The 24134-nt window shown below is 37.7% G+C and overlaps 2 protein-coding genes across 8 annotated transcripts in view; both read left to right on the top strand.

The window, feature by feature from the left end:
* The window catches only part of ocm (over compensating males), a 158999-nt gene that overhangs the window by 85579 nt on the left and 49286 nt on the right, over nucleotides 1-24134 (top strand). The window lies entirely within an intron of this gene.
* On the top strand, nucleotides 12203-14528 carry LOC137246526 (uncharacterized). The gene is made up of 3 exons (XM_067777628.1): nucleotides 12203-13372; nucleotides 13457-13603; nucleotides 13848-14528. The coding sequence occupies exons 1-3, from the start codon at nucleotides 13324-13326 to the stop codon at nucleotides 13973-13975; spliced, it is 324 nt and encodes a 107-aa protein (XP_067633729.1). The 5' UTR covers nucleotides 12203-13323; the 3' UTR covers nucleotides 13976-14528.

Genomic DNA, 24134 nt, shown 5'->3' on the forward strand with positions numbered 1-24134 from the left:
AAATGGGAGAAATGAAACAAAAAAAACGAACTGGGCTATTTCGTTGGGCGCCATTGTTGCATGACTGACTGTTGGGGTAAGGCGGAGGTGGCATTTGGCATGCTGGCAAGCCCCTGCTAGCTCGTCGGGCGGGGTGAGTTTTTGCTCACTCGCCTTACCTACAGTTATACAAACAAGAGAGAGGTTCATGCCTGAAATCTATGAAAAGGAAAGCTGGAAGAAAAAGTCTGTCCGTGTCAGGTGGAGTCATCCCTCCCACTCTGCGTAAAACCTAGACGCAGCCTTGGACGTCGCTGTGACTCCTAAATTTAGCAACGTCCCCTTAGCCTGACATTGGTCTGTTGTCCGTTATCGTCCCATGTTCCTATCCAGTTCTGTCTGTCCTAGTCGCCCCACATTCACCCCCCCCCCCCCCCCCCCCCCCCCCTCTAATGTACCAGTGCAACACCCACACCAATCTGTTGCTTAACTAGCCGGACATGGCTTTAATCTCTCACCCCATAAAAAAACCAAAAAAATAAGTAAACAAAGTGAGGAGGGTTTCGTTATAAAACTTCTCAAGCTTAATTTATTTTAGACAATAATATATACAAAAATGAAAAAGAAAAAAACGTGATGAAGGGGGAATAAAAAAAATCAAGGTCTAATCTAACTTAAACACCTAAACTTAAATATACGAATTCAAAAAGGTAATCTACCTTCAGGTAGGTATAACTTCAACAAATCTTACCGCTCTAAAGTTTGATAAAATCTCTTAAATAACTAAACTAATAGGAACCCAAATAAAGCAATGATATCAAAAATTCAACAAAAGGAATTCAATGAAATCAAAAAATAATTAAAGTGGACTACGAAATTTTGATGCAAAATAAAAATAAAAAAACAATGGGGAATAAATGAAGGAAAGAAAACTAGAACGACAAATAAAAAAAATGTGCAAAGATGAAAAAAGGACTAAAGCGCAATGCAATATAAAATCAATTTATAAACTAAAATGCAAAAGTAAAATTTACTCGATTAAAAATAATAAAAAAAGCAAAAAAATTTATGACAAGTGATAAAACCGTGGCATATCGGACGACCCTCGTGCGCCGATAGCTTCTCTACCGCACTCAGCTTCCAATACTTTCAATGTTATATACGTAGGCAAGCAATTTTTGTTTTGGTAAATATACCTTATCATCTAGTACTCACCGATCTTTCCTGTGACAGAGGCGCCTGCGTCGCGGAGAGAGGGTTGCTGAAAACAAAAAAAAAAACAACGCGCATACATATGCACATCTAAATGCTGGAAGTTGTTCCAGTGCCCACTAGAAGGTGGGAGAGCTAACCAAAACTAGGAAGTTATTCGGATACGCGGGTGCCGTCCGAATCAAAGGAAAATAATGTACCCTAAATTATAAGAAAAAATGACTGTCTTGCGGCAACAAAAAAATAAAGAAAGCAATGGGGCCAATAAAGTGAAGACTAATAATTTAAGTTCACCAAAAAGAAATGGAAATAAAAACAAGAAAAACGCGAAATAAGAAGATGAAGCTAAAAGTGTTTAACCTTTTGCTGGTGAAGAAAACGAAGCGTGATGCAACGGAAAGGGGGGAGGTGATCAAGGGAACAGATGAAATGTAAAGGGAGGTGGAAAGGGGAATACAAAAGGCTAGACAGGAATACGGCTAAAATAAAATTTAATATTTAAAACGAAACAAACCGAATTTAGGAAACAAAAAAAATTTCTATTAAGTAAAAAGAAAGGGAATCGGGTGCGAAATAAAGAGACAAAAAAAAAACTTACTTTGAGGTAAGATAACAAGAAGTGTTTACAAAAAAAATTGTCTTTCCCAATTTTCGTAAAAACAAATCTATTGAATAAAAAAAATTTAGTTAAATGAAACTGAAGAAAACACAAAAATAACTATGGTGAAAAAATCCGAACAAAAAGGAAAAGCACGAAAATCGAGTTTGGGAAGATTATAGAAAGAAAAAGGAGCTAAGCACAAAAAAGCAAAAAAAAATAATAATAATAATTGGAAAAATATGAGGGATTGAAAATAACTAAGGAAAAGGAGAAACTAAGTTAATGAAAAGGGCGATGACTTAGTCTAAAATTAATGTTAGGGCAGATCGAAATTTAAAACGAGTAAGAAAATAACTAACTTATGAACTAAGAAAATTAAAGAGTACTACGAAGAAACAAAAAAACTCGGATTATTGAGATGCAAACAAAAAAGGGCAAAGAAAATTTAACTATCGAAGCAAGGAAAAACAAATGGCTAAAATTATTTAATTCAAATGAAAGGTAAAGATCGTAAGTAGCAGCGATGACTCCTTTCTTCTATATCTTCTCGTTCTTCTGGGCTAGTTCTGGTGACTATTTCGGTATGATGATATGTGATGGTTGCTGTGGCAGGAGCGTTCAGAGGCACTCTGGCTGACTTTGTACGTGGAGCCTAGCACCGAAGATTATGCTCCCCCTTTACTCCTCTTTGGTTTGCTACCCCAAAATATTTGAGTATATGCAGTGTGCAAATTTATGTAGTGGCGTTTTTGAGGCCTTTGCGGTATGTCTGGCGGTTTCCTAGAAAGCTGCAGTTCTGTGTACTGTACTCTGGTTCCTTCGGCGACCGGTATTCCTTACGGACCGTTTCTTTTCAACGCTTTCTACATAAACGGGTAAAGGTGTCCGCACACCTTTGCTCAACTTTTGATTTTGTGTATTTAGGACTGTATTGGTGCCTGGTATGGCAAGGTCCTTTAATTTTAATACTACCCCGCCTTGTTTTAGCGTTTGTGGCTCGTGATGGTGGCAACTTCAAATTTTTACGCAGCAATCTGGGGCTGTTGTCAAGCAGGGTATGGGATCCCGGTTCTTCCTTGGGATTCCGCTAAATTACCCGTTAGCACGGTTTTATGAAGAAAAATTTCGAACCTTTTTTTTTCGCAAAAAAAATATATATAATTAAAACTTGCTTCCGCACTCACTTAAGTCAACTTTTCTTTTTTTGAGACATTCTCTGCAATCGTTTGGCGGTCGTACCCCATAAATCGAAAGCCTTTCTTTCTCACCACTTTCACTCAAGAACGAAAGACACCAATACATATAATCCTATTTTGGCGGGACATAAACTTTCACGAACTAACTTTACGCATATTAACAGAAACATGTTCGAACATCTATCCAAGTGTTTGCTTTCTACCAGTTACTAACACATGTAAACGTAGCTATGCTGGTATACGCACACAGATACATACGTAAATGTTTGAACATCCTTACCATCGCATTAACCCACAGGCTGCCGCTACAGGATGTAATGCAGTTGTCCGTGTTTTTCGAATGTCCAATGATTTACACATTTTCTGGAACACAGCTGATTCGAAATTCCTGCCTTGGTCAGAATGTAACTCCATTGGTACGCCATACCTTGCAACCCAATTGTTTATAAACACTTCTGCTACTGTTTCTGCTTCTTGGTTTGGGATTGGGTATACCTCTGGCCATTTACTGAAATAATCCATAACCACCAGTACGTATTTGTTTCCGTGGTTGCTAGTAGGAAATGGACCTGCGACATCCATGGCGATCCTTTCAAATGGTGCACCTGAAATCTACTGCTTCATTTGGCCATGACTTCGTGTTTTGGGCCCTTTCGCAGTTGGCAATCCACTCGGTGACCGACTGACGGCAACCAACCAAATAGAATCTCTGCTTAATTTTCTCGAGCGTCTCCGTGATTCCAAGATGACCTCCACTTGGACCATTATGCAGCTCGTTGAGCACGTCAGGAATCCTCTTTCTGGGAACAACTATCAGTTTCTTCTTGCATTTACCATCCTCACTTTCCCATACTCGATGAAGGCAACCGGATATCAATTCTAAACTGTTCCAATGTGCCCAATATGACTACGCAATAAGACTCTCTGCTGAGATCTCTTCTCTGTTTGGTCTTTCGTTTCGTTCGAGCCCTTGCATAACACGTGACAGATCTGTATCTTCTAGCTGACACTTTCGTAGCTGTTCCTTGTCCCATTCACCTGTACCTGTTATAGTCATTAGCCGAACATCTATAATGTCTTCTTTAGCCTCAGCCTTTGAACAGTGCTTGCATTCCAAACTACATGGTCTTCGTGACATTGCATCAGCATTTCCATGGGTACTACCTTTTCGATGCTCAATGGAAAAGTCATAGCTTTGTAGTCGCTCGATCCACCGTGCCAATTGTCCTTCCGGATTACGGAACTGCAGAAGCCATTTCAACGCTGCGTGATCTGTCCTGACGCGGAATCGCTGGCCGTAGAGGTATTTGTGGAAATGTTTAATGCACTCTATCAATGCCAACAGCTCTCTCCGTGTAACGCAATAGTTCTTCTCTGGTTTTCCAATTGAACGGCTGTAATATGCAACTACCTTCTCCTGTCCATCGACCAGTTGTGATAAAACGCCTCCTATAGCATATCCGCTCGCATCTGTATCTAGAATAAACGTGGTTCCTGGAATCGGATATGCCAACATTGGGGCAGTGCACAAACGCTCCTGCAATGTTTGGAAAGCCACTTCTTGCTCCTTCTTCCATTCAAAAGCTTTATTTTTTCTTGTAAGCTCATGGCGGCTATGGGCTATGCTGCAAAAGTTTGGCACAAATCGGCGGTAATATGTGCACAGCCAAGGAAACTTCTCAATTCATGCAGATTCTGTGGTCTTGGCCAATCCTTTACTGCCTCTATATTTTCATTCGCAGTACAGATGCCTTCTGTCGTTACCTTGTGACCCAAACAGCGCCAGCTATTCTCTGGAAAACTTCCTCTAAGTTTTTAAGATGTTCATCAAAGTTCTTGCCCAATAAGATGATGTCGTCCAGGTACACCAAGCATGTTTTCCAATGTAGTCCTTTCAATACCTGCTGATGGTTCGATGACGCCGCTGTCGCTCATTTCTTGTACGATTTGACTCACATCTTCCCGCTTCGCCAGTGGAACACTACGGGGAGCTTGACGGATCGGCCTCGCATCTCCAGTGTCAATTTGATGTTTCACAACGTTGGTGCGGCCTGGTTTGGAACCATCTTGCTCAAATATGTTTGCGTATTTTAGAAGCAATTGTTTTGCTTTCCTTTGATAGTCTTCCTCTAGTCCCTCCGTCCATGCCGTGATGTCAGTTGAAACATTAATCTTGCTAGTTGAAACGTTTTCCTGGAGCTAGTCACAGTTAGTAACTACTTCAGCCTCTTGGCATCTTCTCAATATAGCTCCTTTCGTCAGCTTGAGTGGTGACTTGGACTGGTTGGGTACCCTTACTGGAATACGACTATCTTGTTTTGTCATAGCCAGGGTTTTTCCGACAAGTACGTTCGGTGTTGATCTGTTTGCTGCTTCGTCAACCCACAATTTGTTTGTCCACAATCTCCATCAACCTTCGCCCAGACGGCTGCTTCTGATTTTGGTGGTATTTACTGACTCTCTCCCATCAGCACTCGTTTACAGCTGTAGCCTCTCTCGTAGCCGAAATTAAGTGGTACATTCATGTTTTTATATCGCATCGTCTTGCTTTGCATGTCGATCTTAATGCCCTGGTCGATTAAGAAGTCCACTCCAATTATGATTTCATCAACAATCTCTGCCACTATAAAATTGTGTACTACCGTGACGTTCCCAATTGCGACTTCACATGATACTTCTCCTAGAACCGTGCTGTCTTCTCCAGTGGCTGTACGCAACCTTTCTCCATGCAATGGTATTATCTTCTTGTTGACTAAATCCGCTCGAATAATGGAATGGGATGCACCCGTTTCTACAGTCAGTAAACGTTCCTTTCCATCCACATGTCCTCCGACAGTAAGATTGCTTGACCTTCTTCCAATTTGTGAGATAGAGATTATGGGGCATTCAATTGAGGGAGCCAGCTGTCGCCCCTTGCGGCTGACTCGCTTTAGTTTAACGATTGAGTGGACTTGGAGATTTGCTCATCTCCTTCAGCTCTGCGTTTACGGCCACCCACATTGTTGGAGCTATTGGGACCGGTGCTGCAATGTCGTGCAATATGCCCTGGGTTGCCGCACTTGAAACATTTAATAACTCCGGTATTCTTCTGTTGTGATCCCTTCAGTGCTTCCAAACTTGTGTCTACCCAATCTGGTCTTTCCACTTCCACACGATGAGCTTTGTATGCTGGTTTACTCAATAGTGAGGCAGTTTCATTAGCTTTTTGGTAGCGGTTTTGCAACTCCATTTGGTGTATCTGCTTCCTGTGTTCGCCTCCGTATCGCCTCTCTAGCGCTCATCAATGTTTCGTAGTTGTTCCGCTCTCCCTCGGGAATAGTCTGTAGGATTTCAGCAGCAGATCCTTTCAATGCCACAAATAGTGCAGCAACTTTATCTTCAGCACTCAAGTTGTTCACTGCTGCGGTCTTCTCAAACTGAATCTTAAACACCTGGAAAGGAACAGAAGCGTCAAAGGATGGTGTTTTTACCTTTGGATTACTCGCTGAAACAGCTGGGCGATTCATTTGCAACTCCTATATACGACCTCTCAAAGCTTCTATCTCGGCATCAATTTTGTCCTCGAGCTGCACAATTTTTGTATCCTGTGCTTCCAGCTTTGATGTTACCCTTATCTCCTGTGCCTCCAGCTGCGAGGATATGCGGGCCTCCTGTGCTTGCAGCTGCTCAGCCAACTGAGATGTCATATATGTCTTTTGCTCTTCCAGTTGAGTTTCCATCTTGGATGTAATCTGTGTCGACATTTCTGACATACGCGTTTCTTGTGCTTCAATCTTAGATGTAATCTGTGTCGACATTTCCGACATACGCGTTTCTTATGCTTCAATCTTCGATGTTATACGTGTCTCTTGGGATTCCAGTTGGGATGCCATATTTGTGCATATTTGTGATGACATTTCTGTTATGCGTGTTTTCTGGGTTTCCATTTTTGCCGATATCTGTGATAACAAAGCCAATATCGCATTATTCTCGCTGCTTGCGACTGGACTCGCATTTCCGTTATTCTCTTCAATTTTTGTTGTTGTCTCGTCCCCATCAGGATAAAAGACATACTCGTCCACATCAATTCCTTGCGACTCCATTACCTCTCGTAGCCGTGCTTGAAGTTCAATCTTATTGCCGGTTGTATTCAATCCACGGCTCTCCAACTCCTTCTTCAGTTGCTGGATCCTCAACTCACTCAATTTTGCCATTTTCAAGTTTTCCTCCGGAATTTATTCAACAATTCCTCTTCTGACACCAATTGTAACGAATTTACTGCAAATCCTCTTATTTGCCCTTTTGCTAAGTTCGTATCACTAAACTGTTGAATAAATCACTCCAATATTGAATAATGGAAAAATGGCCTTTTTATTAAAGTACTTCACAATAACACTTATACTTTGCAACTAGCTGGCTTAATAGCCAAACTGATAGCTTAAATGAAACTGACTTTCAAAATAATCTGCTATGGCTCGCTAGATAGCGTCTTAATCGAAAATGCTTGATAGCTCAAATCAAACTGAATTCCAATGTCTCTACATTTGCTGCCTTTTATACTCTCTGATTTCAACGTTCGCATCTTCTATGCGCTTCCAGAATATACTAGTTGCCATCAGCTCTCAAACTTCTCAGCTGTAACTACAATTGCACGATTTTATAGCTTCTCTTATTGCATACTTTCAGGAGTATCTGAGATATATGCATGTGTTTGTGCATTGACTCTCCGCTGCTCGTATACGTACATGGTACATATGTGTAGACGCAGTTATTGTTTCGTTTACGTAGATACATAATGATTGATCTATGGATGTGCATAATATCACTGTTCAGCATCGGCTTAGAGATAGCAACACCCCTTAGTTTTGCTAATATTCGTAACATTATTAATAACCGAATATAAAATGCATTTGTAACAAAATTTAAATAAATGGTCGGGCAGAGTGCTAACAAATTATCTACATATAACCATTGATTGAAAAGACCTATTTTATTTGAAGCAGAGCATGATTATAATGCACCACGGAAGAAAGAGTTTTATTTTGTAAAAAAACTATTCGATTTATATTTTAGTATCAAAGAAGTAAAAATTTAGCATTTACTTAAATGTTAAAGGGCCCTACGCAGCTCTCAAGTAAACGCATAAGAAATATTTAGATTTATTTCTTTTAAATAGAAATGAGAACAACCAATATATTTAAAATGATTGATGACGCATGGTGAACGCACAATACACATAGAATATTGAATTTCAGTTGATTTTTCATGTATGACAGATTGTTTTTTTAAAGATTTTCAAGTTAGGATTTTTGTGGCCAAATGTGAGTAAAATAAAACAATGTATCAAAAAAGAATATTAAGATATGTTTTTCATATGTAGAACATATGAAATGTATGTGTTTAACTCGAAATTGTAAAATTCTTTTGGACTGAAAAACTTAACAAAAGTTGAAGCTGTGCTAGTGGCCCCACTTTATAGTTTTTTCAATACGAAAAAATAAAACTTCAAATAAAACTCATGATGAAATGAATATTCTGGGAGCCAATTCACGTTCTTTCTATCGGAACCCGCCTATGGAAGCAGAGGTAGAGGGCGGCCCCCACTCCGCTGGAAGGACCAGGTGGAAAACGAATTAAACTCCCTTGGTGTTACCAATTGGCGCCGGTTGGCAGAGAGAAGAGGGACTGGTGCGCCTTGTTGGACGGTCATAACCGTTTAAACGGTTAAGCGCCAATTAAGTAAGTAAGTAATTCACGTTCATGATTCAATCAACAGGGGTTTGCTCGGCTGACAAATTTTTTGACAATTGCAGTCATTGTGCTTCCAAATCGAATTGACGTCCGTTAACTGTGTGGTTTCTTTGCGAGTTTTCGAAACATATTAATTTCTACTACTAAAGGAAGCAATCAGTTAACAAATACCCGATAAGTACTGAACTGCATAATACCTTACAATTCTTTTAATTTTATCATGAATTTATTAACTATATCTATTAGTGTGACTGAGCATATGTAGGTAATTTTATCAAAAGTACGGACACCACACACATTCGTATACCTATTAACATACGAAACCTAAACCAATTCAAAATTCATCGTTCAACGTCACAAACTGGACTAGTAAATCGATTCACGTAAAAATGTCATTATTAAATAATGGAGATGCCATAACGAAATGTACTCATTCAGCATGCTAATTTATTCATTCCGTATGTTCGGAACAATTCATCTCCATATTTGTAATCGGTTTATATTTGGAATATTTTGTATATACTTCAGAAAAGAGCTTTCCGAAATTTCAGAATAAAAAGGTGAATACTCCCTGTGTAGCCAAGTCAAGGCCGGCATATAAAGTTCTAAGACAATAAGCCAATTTCTTTTTTTCATTGCGGCTGCTGCGTAGAGTATCACCCCATGTCGGCTGCCTGTTCAAAATCGTCGAATCTCCAAAATATTTTTCAAAAATTTCCCATTTAATTTGTCATAAAAACGCCCTATATTAGAATTAGATTGAAGAACGCCTTATCGCAGAATAGGGAGTTTTTTAAAACAAATTTTGTATTTTTGAATAAAATTCTAACGTACGACATTCTTCCAACAAATTCTGAAAGAGTGACCAAACTAACATAACTACCAATTCACGAAATATTAATTAGAAAATGAATTATTTCCCCAAAACCTGTTGGAATTTACAAATTTATTATCATTACTAATATACTACTAAAGGTACTTTTCTACTACAATTTTTGCTGAAGGTGATTGAATTATTCCCCGTTTTCCTTAATTCGTAAAAGGAACCGGTCCAGATTTCTAAATTTGGGAGTGTCAAAGCTCTGTCATCGTTGGAGAACAAACCTCTAGTAATTGAATCATGCATACCGTTAACGTTTTCCTTATTCTGACAAGTTCGGCATGCATATTGTAACGAATTTTGGGAGTTCCTGATATTATGCACCTTCTGCTAACGTTCGAATCGCTGAACTGTCGAATAAATAACTCCAATATTCAGTATTGCAAAATGGTCTTTATTTAGACTACTTTGGGAGCAGTACAATGATACTTCAATATCACGTACTTCACAAAACCGTGTTTAAATCAAACTGATTCGTCATTCCTCAGCTTGAGCTGTTTTTTTTACTCTCTGTTGCCTTGTCTGCATATTTCTCCTAAGGTCTAGACCAGTGGTCCCCAAAATCAAAACTGTGGTTGTGTGAGTAAAACTAAAATAATCTTATTGGTAGTGGTTTAGTTGTTGATGACAAATCAATGAGGTAGAACGTATGCACGCATGCTTGTTAACACACAAAAAGTAATTCGTAAATATGCCATATAAATACTACGCTATTGCTTGAGTCTAAGGAAAAATTTAAACAAAATAAATTGTTAGCATTAAAGCAAGATCTTTCTGGCCGAAAGTGGATGGCAGGAGGTCTGCTGAAATAATTGGGTTCACTAAGGCTCACCTATCAATGGTCATTGGGGTTTTGACAGGGCACTGTCCCATGGGTATCCATGCGGTACGTCTCAATATACTGGAAACTCCATCCTGCTGCAGCTGTATGGAGGATGATGAGGTGGAATCACCAAATCACTTTATGCTTGATTGTGCAGCTTTTGCCAGAATTAGGCGAAAGTACTTCGGTCGCGACTCACTTGGATCTCCCGAGGATATATCCAAAGTTGAGATCGGTATCATTCGGAGCTTTATCGTTGCTACCCAACGATTCTCTAAGTAGCTGGATCTAGGTCACCGTTATTTTTGGTGTATGTGGTATCACAACGGACCTTCGTGTTGTCCAAGAGAGCTATCCTTATCAGGGCAGCTACCACCTAACCTATACTATCCTATCCTAGCATTAAACCATGAAAACATTCTGCGCATGATCGTTTTTTTGCAAAATATCCGTTCGCAAATGCGCAAATAAACAATAACCTCAGCCGACGTTGCTACTCTGCTTGTTCGACGACAACTAAAGGCGAAAGAGAATAATAATACGTGTGAAGTGGCGCCAATAATTAGTTCACTAAATGAGGACCGCTGACATACACACATGTAGTCATAAGCTAAGTGCAGAAGTTGTACTCACACATACACACGCATATAGCTAAATCAGCAAGCAGGATATACAACAGTTCTAGAAGGTGAAACCGTCTAGACCAGCGGAGTAGATTTTACTATACGTTTAGAAATATTATAATTATATTAGCCGCTAATTGAATTCTTTAGCCAAAAAGATTAACATAACTTTGTGTTTCCCAAAAGAATATAGAAAAATGTTTGTAGAAAACAAATTTTTTGGGGAATTTTGTACGAAAAATTAACCAATCAAAATTTAATACTTTTGTAATACAAGTAAATACTGGAAAATAGAGCTACCGAAAATGTGAGGTTGTGCTGTTGACATCACCTTTATTATTACATCATGAATAAAACTATAGTTGAGACCAGGCATGCTTAACCAACGAAACGATATCATTTCGTTACGATAATTAACGTTAATAAACGAAACAAAGTCATTTCGTTTCGTTTAATAACGTTAAGAACGTCAAATTAACGAAATGATTTTGTTTCGTTTTCTGCCATATCAAAACGAAATCAAATCGTTTAAGTTGATTATTAATTTCAAACTATGCTGGTAAAGCTGATTGATGGCGGAGTCATTAAAGGTGAAAGCATTAGCCAAGCTGATTGCAACTTTTCTCATGAATTTTGACAGTACGAACATTTCTCAGAGTATTTTTGACATTACCACCAACGAATTACACAAACAAATTACACGGAGTTTGTGTGTATGTCCGCTCGCTGTTACCACCTTACGGCTTCAACATGGCTATAGCATTGCCAGCACAATTCAAACATAAAGTATCACGTTTTTGTTAACGTTTTTAACGTTAACGAAAGCTTTTCGTTTCGGTTAAAAACGAGATACAATTTATCTTGATAATTTCCTTATCGATAATATTTCGAAGTGTTTCAACGGAAACGGTGGAAATTTGTTGATAAACGATTAGCTTAACGTTAAGGTGCATCCCTGGTTGAGACATTGCAGGTTAAAATATGAGATTTAATAATTCTTCACAGTTAAAGCTCTATGTGGACATATATATAGGGTTATCTACTTTATTTACATATACTATTTATATACTATATTTTTGTAAATTATTTTTGAATTACTTTATTTTGAATATTATTTCAAAAAGAAAATTTTCTTGTCAGTTTTTATAAATTTTCAATGTGAATATTAATATTTAAAAATTTAAATAAATATAAAATACAATTTTTTTAAAATAAATTAGTTGATGATTTAATACATTTGGCGATCCTGCATCTTATCTGGAATTCCCTATTAGACAATATGAACTACAGAAGAAAAATAAGAGAGGAATGTGCATACAAAAAAAATCATAGTTGTAAACATATTTTCAACGACAAATAATTGTTCCTCTTAACTAAGAACGCATACAAATTAGTGAAACAAATAAATACAAATCAACTTTTAAACAAATTTGAACAATGAACTAAATAAATGAAAATACAGCAAGATACATATCGAATATATGATCAGAGTTGTAAAAGCCCCATTAATACAACACTAAATTAAGATTCTTAAAATTGTATCATAATAGTGACAACAAAAATAAAACAACCAATAAAAACCTCTCGTTGATGCATATGCAATACCACCATCTACCAACTGCAAAACGGGATTCAAGGGGTTGTGTAGCGCAATATATAGCTTCTCCAACCCAATTGTCAACCTCACCTTCGAGCGGCGAATCCCGTTTCACTAACAGACGAGGCTCTGGCGACCCCAAGCTCCTCATGGAACTTGGAGGTGGGGAGGGAGGGATGGCCTGAAGGTTTAATGTGGCCATATAAATCGTTCCCGAGATGGTCGGGCCAGCACCTTAATGGTGCTGTGTTACCGGAGCGTATCGGATCTGTATCCGACAAAGGACCATCACATCGATAACACTCCCCAAAGCCTTCGGGGAGTAACTAATCGCTACAACAACAACAACAACCAACTGCAAAACCTCCCAACTGACAAAGTGGCAAAAATTAGATTTGGTAACCCTGCATTCCAGGCATCGAGTTTCATCTATAAAAATAAAAAATTTCGTATTCCAACAGAAAATTCCATTAAAAAACGGTAAATGCAAACCCGCATGTAAAGTGTGTAGTCAAATTTTATTTGCAAAACCAACCATCATTTAGCCCTGCTCAGCAAGTTGATCAACCAAGTGTCAATACTACGGACGGAGAGTGGGCTAATTTCTTTGTGTTCTTTGCTTTTCAATTTCCTTCAAATTTTAACTTTTTGTGAATATAATATATGTACATACATACCAGAAATGGCTTCAAATGAAGGATCTGTTATAATTATGGAAAAGTTTTTGAAAGGTAACAAAAAAAGAAATAATATGCTTTATATACATATATAATATCAAAGTGTTTGCATGTATGTACATTAAAATATAAATTTAGATGCTTGGGCGACTCCACCAAGTTCTCCTGGAACTTCCTATTCAGAGTTGGATTTGCCGCCGTACACGCATGGGATGCGCATCTCAATAGAGAATGATGAAGAATTTTTCAATTTTCCCAGTATGTTCAATTCTCCTGTTAAGAAAGGTATAACCAAAACCAAAACTAGTTGCAAAGAGTCCAGAATATACATAAGAGGAACCTACGCAATTCAGAAGGTCGCGGGTAAGGAATTCACCGCGTGGTAAGAAAATTCCTCCACCTCCATAAGAAATACACTATGCGGCGAATTCTTTACCCGCGAGGTGCTGAATTGCATTAGATCCTCTTATATTCTAGCCTCTTTGCTATTTGGTTACATGTAAAGAAATGTTGTATGTGTTTTTTCCAGCTACGGCAAGAGCGAAGAGCGACACAGATAACAATACGGCGGAATCAAAAAAACACAGCAACGATTCTATCAAAGGTGACTGTGATATTCATACTTCCCCCAGCAATGAAGACCTTCCAGAAATATAAATTTTGGAAGAAAACAAAAATAAATGACGAAAACGGAACACAGACAATTGGAAAAGAGAGATCAACAAAAAGAAAAGAATGCTTGGAGAAGAGTACATAGGGTTTCGCAAAACACAAAACAAAATAGTCCAATATGTGCCACGAATGAAGAGAGTGCTTAATAAGTCAACTTTTGCTAAAGCTTGCAAAAAGAGTAAAACATTTGATTGTAAAAAGTTTAGTGAGCAGCAAAGGGAACACATTTTTGCAAACTTTTGGAAAAACATTAATTGGCGACAAAAACAAAAATATGTTTGCTCGCTGGTTCACGTTCAAAATACAAAAGCAACTAAGCGCAGCAAATTAAATAAATCAAATTCTTTAGCGTATTTTCTCAAATAGGGTGCCGAAAGCCGAAGGGTTTGCAAAAATATGTTTTTATCGAACTTAGGACTAAAGGCATGGACTGTACGTTCGTGGCTCACTAATACACAGGTTTCGTGCAGCTCTAAAAAGAAACGCAATTCCAAGAAAAATTTCAAAAAAAACGTGTAAAAAATTTTTTGGCATCTTTGCCAAAGCTCCCGTCACATTACCTACTGCACGTCAACATCAGGCAAATTCTATTTAGAGCCAGTCATTGAAACAAAATCACAGTTGTACTCTCTTTATAAGAATAACACTCTCGAACTTTCTCTACCCGTAGTCTCAAGATGTTATTTTGATAATATCTTCTCCGAAGAAAATATATCTCTTTTTAAACCTAAAAAAGATGAGTGCGATACTTGCATTGCTTTTAAGACCGGAAATATATCCGAAGTGGAATATAAAAAAAGAATGATACCATTCTTGCCAATTCTGGAGAAATTCATTTAATTACCGTTGACCTACAGGCTGTTAAACTATGCCCAAAATTAAGCGCCAGCGCTGCTTATTATAAAACTAACTAACTAACTAATAACTTCACAGCTTACAACTTAGTTACTAAAGAAGTTGTTTGCTATTGGTTTGATGAAACCGCAGCCGACTTAAAGTCTTCAACGTTTGCCAACTTTTATGTGGACTATATATCATCAATACTTCGTAAAGATGTAAAACCTGTGGTGATTTATTCCGATGGTTGCACATATCAGAATCGAATTTCTGTTGTCGACAATGCACTCCTTAAACTTGCCATTGAATACATTGTTGACATAACTCAAAAATTTTTAGTAGAGGGGCATACACAGATTGAGGTAGATTCGGTTCACTCTGTAATTGAGCGAAAATTAAAGAATCGGAAAATATATTTACCTAGCCAATGTATTTCGGCAACACAGAAATCCAGACGCAATCCGTTTCCATATATCGCACGAGAGTTGGACTACACATTTTGTAAAGACTATGATAATAAAGAATATCAATTATATGAATCCATACGCCCAGGTCGCAAAAAAGGGGATAAAGTCGTTTTCGATTTACGTGTCTTGAAATACTCTTCCGATGCATCAATCAATTATAAGTTGTCTTTCGAAAGCACTTTTCTAGAGCTTCCACACCGACCTAAACGTAAATGGAATAAAAACAACCCTCACGCTCTTTATTTGTCTCGTATACCAATACAAAAATCTAAATACAGCACTTACAAGAATTGAAACATGTAATTCCTTCAGCTTGTCACTACTTTTATGACAATTCACCTTACAAACAATAGATACTAAGATTTATGTCTCTAAAATTAATTATAAAAATTTTTGTTGTTATATCGGCCTACTGATTTTAAGATCGCGGGTTCGAATCGAGCTCAAGGCCTAACAATAATTTTTTATCATTATTATTATGATAAAATTTTTCTTAATTGGCAGCATTGTCATCAAACAAGTCCAATTTTAACATCCATTCTGCAACAGATGTCGCAGTGTTGTGAATATCAATTGGCACGAACCAGAATAGAAGTAGGATTAATGAAGACAAACAAAACACCGCTGTGATGGCTGAATGGTTATAGCAGCGGTGCCTAAACGTTGCCGATGAAGGAATTTAGCAGTTCCCGAAATGGATCTATACAACGAGCTTTGCCAGTTGTCTAAATTTTTTCTTTCTTCTATTCTAATTTAAAAATTTTTTCAATTAAGAAAAAATTTATCATAATAATAATAATAAAAAATTATTGTTAGGCCTTGAGCTCGATTCGAACCCGCGATCTTAAAATCAGTAGGCCGATATAACAACAAAAATTGTTAATACATCCCAGAGCACGGGGAAAAAAGTGTCAATAAAATATGACGCTATGGCAGCACTGCCATCAAACAAGTCCAATTTTAACATCCATTCTGCAACAGATGTACTTACATCAATACCAACATAAATTTTGAACGCAATTAACACAAAAATACATTTCCAAATTTTATAGAATATATACAACAAAAGTCTAACTTCTTTTTAATTACAACAAAAACTTATAATAATCAATATACAATATAAATTAACATTAAAATTAAAAACAACTATTTATTCGTTTCACTGGAGGGGGCGTTATAGGGTTATCTATTTTTGTAAATTATTTTTGAATTACTTTATTTTGAATATTATTTCAAAAAGAAAATTTTCTTCTCAGTGTTTATAAATTTTCAATGTGAATATTAATATTTAAAAATGTAAATATAAAATAATAAAAAAAAAAATAAATTAGTTGATGATTTAATACAATCAATATAAAGTAATTCAAAAATAATTTACAAAAATATAGTATATTTAAATAAAGTAGATAACCCTATAATATACAGTTATGTTCATATTAATAGCAGTGCTTTCTTAGAACCCTAAAAAGTGGATATATCTAAAGTAAAGTAAGGCCCAAGCTGATTTCACTACTTCCCACAATAACTTTGCATTTTTTTCATCAACGGCGTGCTTTATATCCCCCCATAAGTTTTCAATGGGGTTCAAGTCCGAGGATTAAGCTGGCCACGCCATTACTGCAATTTTGTTCTCCCGAAAGAAATCCTTTGCTCGCTTGCTCGTATGTTGTGGGTCGTTATCCTGTTGGAAAACCCATTTTAGGATTTCCTCTTCTACATATGTATATATGCATTTGTGAAAACAGCCATAGAAGTGAAATTTTTTATGAGGGAAACATTTTACACGTGTGGCGTTTTATATTTCGTTAAGTTTCTCTTGACTTTTTTGACTCTAATTAAATAAATTTTGCTTTTCCTATGTTTTCGCAGCCGCCGTGGTGTGATGGTAGCGTGTTCGACGCAAACAGGAAGATAAGCTCTGCCTAAAATCTCTTCGGAGGTTATCGCGCCATACATTTATTTATTTCATTTGTAAATATTACTAAGTTTTATTTAACTATTGTAATGATCTTTATTCATTTCACGTTGCTTACAGACTAAACTTACGACTAAACTTCAAGTAATTGAGCAGTGCTCCAAATGTGATTTTATGTATATATTCCAGTGAGTACGAGCCCACAGTATATAGTATAAGAGAGGGCATAGTTAATAGTTACACTGTATGTGTTTTCTGGTATACCTATGTGTACACTCATGTTAAATATATTGCTGTCCAATACCTACAATACCCCCTTCTTAACTTAAATATGCCTTCCCATATTTAATAATTTACATTTGTATTATAAAGTTTCCATTTATCAGTGATAATTTAGTTTTATTCCTTATCATTTTCTTAGTGAATTACTCTACTTCTCAGCTTATATTTATAATCTGGGTTTTCGTTTTCCGTGGTTGGTACATTTTCAGAATTTTTCGTTTCTAGCTCTTTTTCGGCTTCATGTGTGTCTACTGAATTTCCATAGCTTCCAACGGTTATACCTTTATTGGAATCTAAGCTTTGATGCGGTAGCAGATCACGCGAATCATTAGAATTGTATGTATCGCCTTCGTTTGAGGCGTTACATGCTATGATTTGATTTGCGTGACGCTTCCAAATTTTATCCGAAGCTATGATTTTTACCTTGAAGGTCTGTTGGCCTAGTTTTTCTAAAATTTCAGCCTTGGTCCAACTAACCTTCCCCGGTATGGAGTAATCTCTAACAATAACTTTGTCGCCTTTTCTAAATTGGTTTTCCCTATTTCCACAATAATATCTCCTCTGCTTATTTTGCTGATCTCTTACTTTATTTCTTACTGACTGATATGAATTGCTATCAGTTTTTCTTTTGGGGTTCAGTACGTCTAAGCGAGTACGCAGTTGTCTGCCAAACATAAGCTGGGCTGGAGATATGCCTGTAGTACTGTGCACTGCATTACGATAGTCCAATAGAAATCTATTCAAAACATGGAAATTGGTTTCCGTAGTTTTATACAAGCCTCTCCTTAACGCCGTTTTTATTAGTTTTACACAATTTTCGGCTTGACCGTTGCTGGCAGGATGACCGACTGGCGAAGTTATGTGCTTAATTGCATTTCTTTCTAAAAAAAACTTTAAATTCTCGTGATACGAAAGCTGTCCCATTATCCGAGACTAAGGTTTCCGGCAATCCAAACGGAGCAAAAATTTGCTTTAACACCCCTATTGTCGCTTTGCTCGTGGTGTTTTTGCCCATGTCAACACACTCAACCCATTTGCTATAGCTGTCCACTACAATTAGACACCAACGCTTCATAAAAGGTCCGAAAAAGTCTATATGCACCCTAGTCCACGGTTTTTCTGGCCACTGCCAAGACTTAAGAGTTTGCTTCGCCGGTTCTGGTCGTGACATTAGGCATGCCTCACAGGACTTCGCCTCTTTCTCAATGTCTGCACTTTGGGTTGGCCACCAGCAACACTCTCGAGCCATCGCTTTCATTTTAGCAACCCCCAGATGGGAAGCATGAAGATATTGCATGACATCAGGTTGCAGCGCTCTAGGTATTAGCACCCTATGTCCCCAGAACACACATCCGGAATCTGAAGACAAGTCCAGCCTTCTGTCAAAGAACGGGCGCATGGCCGTATCGGTACAACAGCTGGGCCACCCAGACTTTATGGATTCGCACACTAGCTGTGACAGTTTATCGTTTTGGGTTTCTGTCCGAATTTTTTCAATATTCAAGGGCACCACACTATTTTGTTGAACGTAATTTAAAAATACTCCATCCGGACAGTGTTCCTCCTCGGTTTCCTTTGCCGAAGGGTTTCTAGAAAAATAGTCCGCGATGTTGGTCTTCGACTTAATGTTGACTATATCGAAGGAATACCCAGATAGCGTCAATGCTATCCTCTGCAGTCTATTAGCCGCCATTATTGGGATACCCTTTTTTGGGTCGAAAATATGATGCAACGGTTTATTGTCCGTCACCAAAGTGAAATGGCGCCCGTAGAGAAAATGGTGAAATTTCTTTACACCGTATAGAATTGCCACAGCCTCCCGATCAAGTTGCGAATATCTCTGTTCTGTTTCAGATAACCTACGCGATGCAAATTCTATAGGTCTTTCAATGCCATCGGACGTAATTTGTGACAATACTGCCCCAACTCCTACCGGGCTAGCATCTACAGTTAGCTTGGTTTCAAGCTGTGGGTTAAAATGTGCCAAGCACGTTTCCTTTTTTAACCCTGCCTTTAACATGTCTATCGCACTCTCACATTGCTTGGACCAAAGGAATTTGGTGTTTGCCTTGAGCAAGTCATACAGCGGGGCACATGTCTTTGCTACATCGGGTAAGAAGCGACGATAAAAATTAACCACGCCTAGAAATGCTTGAAGTTCCTTAACTGATTTTGGGTACGGCATGCCATCTATTTCGCGCGTCTTTGCCGGATTTGGATGTAAACCTTCTTTGTCTATTATGTGCCCTAAGTACTCTACCCGTTTGCAGCAAAACTGGCATTTATTTTTAGCTAATTTTAATCCGGCATTTTCTAGTATTTTCAAAACTCCCTCAAGCCTTTTCATATGTGTTGCCCTATTCGGAGCCGTGATTAATATGTCATCCAAGAAGATTACTACACCCTCTAAATGCATCAAAAGACCTTCTATCATTCTTTGAAAAATTGCTGGGGCCGATGCCAGCCCATACACTAGCCTCGTGTACTGAAAAAGCCCTTTTGTTGTCGCGATTGTAGTCAACTTGCGTGATTCGGGGTTAAGTTCAATTTGTTGATAAGCCGTAGATAAGTCGAGTTTCGTAAACTCTTCGCCCCCATGAAGTTTCGCAAAGAGATCTTCAATCTTCGGTAACGGGTACTGTTCTACTACTAAATTTGGATTAACCGACACTTTGAAATCTCCACAGATTCTAACCCCCCCATCTTTTTTGAGAATAGGCACTATCGGTGTAGCCCACTCGGAGAACACCACTGGCTCAAGGACTTTTAATTGTACTAGGTTGTTGATTTCTTTCTCCACCTTTGCTTGGATCGCCAGCGGTACCGGCCTTGGCTTAAAAAACCTTGGTGTCGCTTTTTCGATCAACTGCAACCTCGCTTGGCCCTTGTTGAAACAACCTAAAGTTCCATCGAACAGTAACGGAAATTTTTCCACCACCCTAGGCACTCCTATACTTTCGCTGGGCAGTGTGAAGTTTAAATTAGCGATATTTAACCCAAACGCTCTTAAAAAATTCCTGCCTAGTAATGGTGGTCCCCCATTATCAACTACTAAGAATTTTACCACTTCGCGTTTGCCTTTAAACTCCACCAGTCCGTCATAACTACCAACAGGGTATATTGCTACGCCATTATACGTTTTTAATATAACGTTTGTACTTACAAGCTCACTTCTGCTAACTAAGGTTGTGAACCGTGTGGACCATCGTTTGCAGATTGCAGTGCGAACAAATTCATTTCGCAATCCTCCGCAAATTTTAGTTGTGTTTCCCTAACCGTACACACCTTTTTTAAATGCCCTATTCGCTTACAGTTATGACACTTAAAGTTTTTATACCTGCATTCTCTGCTTACATGGTTCGATTTTCCACATACCGTGCACTGCTTCCCTTGTCTTTGCTGTACGCGTTTTTCTTTGCTGCCTTTGTTCGCTGACTGCGGCTGTTTCTGTTGCCGTCGCTGTTCGTTGCTCTGCTGCGGTGGCTGTTGCTGCTGCTGTACCTTTTTGCCCTTGCTTTGTACATAGTTCAATGCTTCTTGCGGTTCTTGCTTAATCGAGTCACCGAGGCGTTGAGTATATATATACTCGGTGGTGTTTGCAATGTCCACCGCCTTCTTAAAATCACACGCTATCGTTTCCATGAAAATTTTGTCACGCGCTGGACCTTTCTCCAACCCCATGATAAATTTGTCTCTCAGTGCGTCGCTCAAACATGCACCAAATTCACAATTTAATGATAACGACCTTACCCGGACGGCCCACTCGTTTATGGACTCTGTTGTCATTTTCTTTGCCTCATAGAATTTATAACGCTCTGCAAACGCTGACGCCGGTGGCTTAAAATGCGCATCCATAACCTCTACGCAACTTTTAAACGTCGTCGCTGCATCGTCTACCTTTTGTGGGCACATTAAATTTTGCAGGAGAATATAAGATCCCTCACCGATTGACGTTAGAAAGATTGCTTTTTTTTCTTTTATCGTCCGTAATTTCATTTGCGATAAAGAATTGGTTCAATTGTTGACGGAATACATTCCAATTATTATCCTCGTGCCTATAATGTGGTACACTACCAATAATTTGAACGGCCATTTTACTTGCTGTCGTATGATTTTGTGAGTTCTGCTTTGCCTCGTCGCCACTGTAATGATCTTTATTCATTTCACGTTGCTTACAGACTAAACTTACGACTAAACTTCAAGTAATTGAGCAGTGCTCCAAATGTGATTTTATGTATATATTCCAGTGAGTACGAGCCTACAGTATATAGTATAAGAGAGAGCATAGTTAATAGTTACACTGTATGTGTTTTCTGGTATACCTATGTGTACACTCATGTTAAATATATTGCTGTCCAATACCTTACAACTATCAAATGCAACTCAGCTTAAAATAGTCTTACGCAAAAAAAAAAATGCAACTTTAGACCTGAGATTCGCATCAGGTGAGCGACGCTGTTTGTAATATTGACGTTTGTCGCTCAGTTGACACACCTAATATGGTACGCAATGGAAGGAAGCTACATATCTTACTCGTAAACCTATACAATGGCTCCGCACCGAGGAGTATTCAAATTAAAAAAAATAGCTGCTATCGTTCTTCGGCATTATGAGCAATGTTGCCAGAACTTTTCCAGAAGAAAGGCTAGATTGACAAAAATAAAAAGCTAAAAAAGGCTAAATAAAAATTTTTAAGGCTAAGAAAAAAAGCTAAAAGTTTAAGGCAACTTTCTATGTGTTTTATTAATTTTTTTAATAAAAGACATAGCAGAATAAACAATTTAAATTAATTTTTACTCCAATTTCATAATAAATAATAAATATAGTTGTGGACCAACGTCTCTAAGACCCCTCTCATTATGGTCCACCCCTGTTGAAACAGCAACTTTCCTTGGACTCCCGTTAGAGGATATTGATGACAATTTGTGATCGGTCGCACCTATTGGATCGCTGCAACAACAACAACATAAATAAAACTCCACTATAACTAGTCTATAAGTTTTCGTAATATGTTTGAGGCCGATACAACTATTTTTAATAAAGAAATCTACTTTTTGTCCTTTCAAAGAACACATGAAAAATGTAAATACTACATTCTACACTGTCTGAATAGCTCTTTTTCAAGTTTTTGGTATGTGTTTTACACCGACTCCAAACGATATCTCGGAAATGACATCTAGCAAATGCATTTTTGGAGGGAATATTTTCATGACACTTTCAGGGCTGGCCGAACCACAGGTGATGAGTGACCCCCGTTTAAATAAAGTTTTGAAATGGGTTATTAAGAATATGAATCATCTCAGTAGGTTAGGGGGCTTAGAATATACCCGCGGCAGATATGCCTGTCCCAAAGGGCGACTAAAAAACCAAATTGATTCAAGGGGTTGTGTAGCGCAACCCTTTCAAGAGGTTGCCAGCGCAATATATGTATAGCTTCTTCAACCCAATTGTCAACCCCCCCTACCCGTGGCGAATCCTGTTTCTTTATTTATTTATTTATTTAATTAATCAACAAACAAGATGTTTACAGACTGTCAGTGTACAAAACTTCAAGTTTATATAGCTTATATAAAAAGTATAGTTAACTTTATGACAAGTGTCTAATGATTAGGTGCTTAAATGTAAATTTACTACAACTAAAATCAAACGCCAAGGAATGGGAATAAGCATTAAATTGAGAAAGTGTCCTCCTAAGGGGACCATTCATTGCATAAACCGTTCTAACAATACCCATATAAAACAAATCGGATCTGCATCCGGAAAAGGACCACAGCATCGATAACACTCCCCAAGGCCTTCGGGGAGTGCCCTTATCGCTACAAAAACAAGAATATGAATACAGGAATTTGAAGTCAGATGGTGTGTTATTATAAGTCCAAGCAAATTTAATATGTGCAATAAAATTTATAATAAGGTAATACTATGGTGCACTAATCCTTATTCAACCTCGTTACTATAACAGCTTATGTAAGCCTGATTTTGGGAGGGCTATATATAAGCCTTAAGTGGTTTTTTGATAAGGCCTTATGTAAGTAAGCCTTATTTTTGTTGGTCCATAAGTTGTTATATTCTACCTTATGGCTTATAATAATTCCTTATGTTAGGCTTATTTTGTTTATATATGACACTACTTTATTTTCTCTCAACTAACGAAACATAAGAAAGATACAACCTCGTTCATTAAAAACAAACGAGCCAGTTTTTATTTCGATAGGTTTTATTTTTTATTTGGTTTTTAGTTTGACAATTTTGTGCATAAAAACACCATTAAAACCAACTTTCTTGTGAAAAAAGTGAACCATCTGAGACCGGAATAATTTTCCCCGTGTTATTTGCATTGTTTTTATTGTTAAAAATATTAATCGCGGGTTGGAGTCGAGCTCCAGGCCTAACAATAATTATTTTATCTTATTATTGTTATGATAAATTTTTCCTTCCTTCTATTCTAATTAAAAAATGTTTTCATTTAAGAAAAAGTGTATCGATAACAATAATAAGATAAAATAATTATTGTTAGCCCTTGAGCTCCATTCGAACCCGCGATTCTACAAGTCAGTAGGCCGATATAACAACAAAAATTGTTAAAAATATAAATGTAAAAATATAATTAAAAACATAAACAAAAACATCTCAAACTCACTAA

The sequence above is a fragment of the Eurosta solidaginis genome, chromosome 3 (assembly GCF_040869045.1).
Source record: "Eurosta solidaginis isolate ZX-2024a chromosome 3, ASM4086904v1, whole genome shotgun sequence".
Taxonomy (NCBI): Eukaryota; Metazoa; Arthropoda; class Insecta; order Diptera; family Tephritidae; genus Eurosta; species Eurosta solidaginis.

What these genes read in the sequence shown, in the direction of transcription:
- LOC137246526 (XM_067777628.1), top strand. Translation starts at nt 13,324, where the DNA reads ATGGCTTCAAATGAAGGATCTGTTATAATTATGGAAAAGTTTTTGAAA. An exon ending in TATGGAAAAGTTTTTGAAAG is followed by an intron (nt 13,373 to 13,456) that starts GTAACAAAAAAA and finishes ATATAAATTTAG; the next exon opens with ATGCTTGGGCGACTCCACCA. An exon ending in CAATTCTCCTGTTAAGAAAG is followed by an intron (nt 13,604 to 13,847) that starts GTATAACCAAAA and finishes TGTTTTTTCCAG; the next exon opens with CTACGGCAAGAGCGAAGAGC.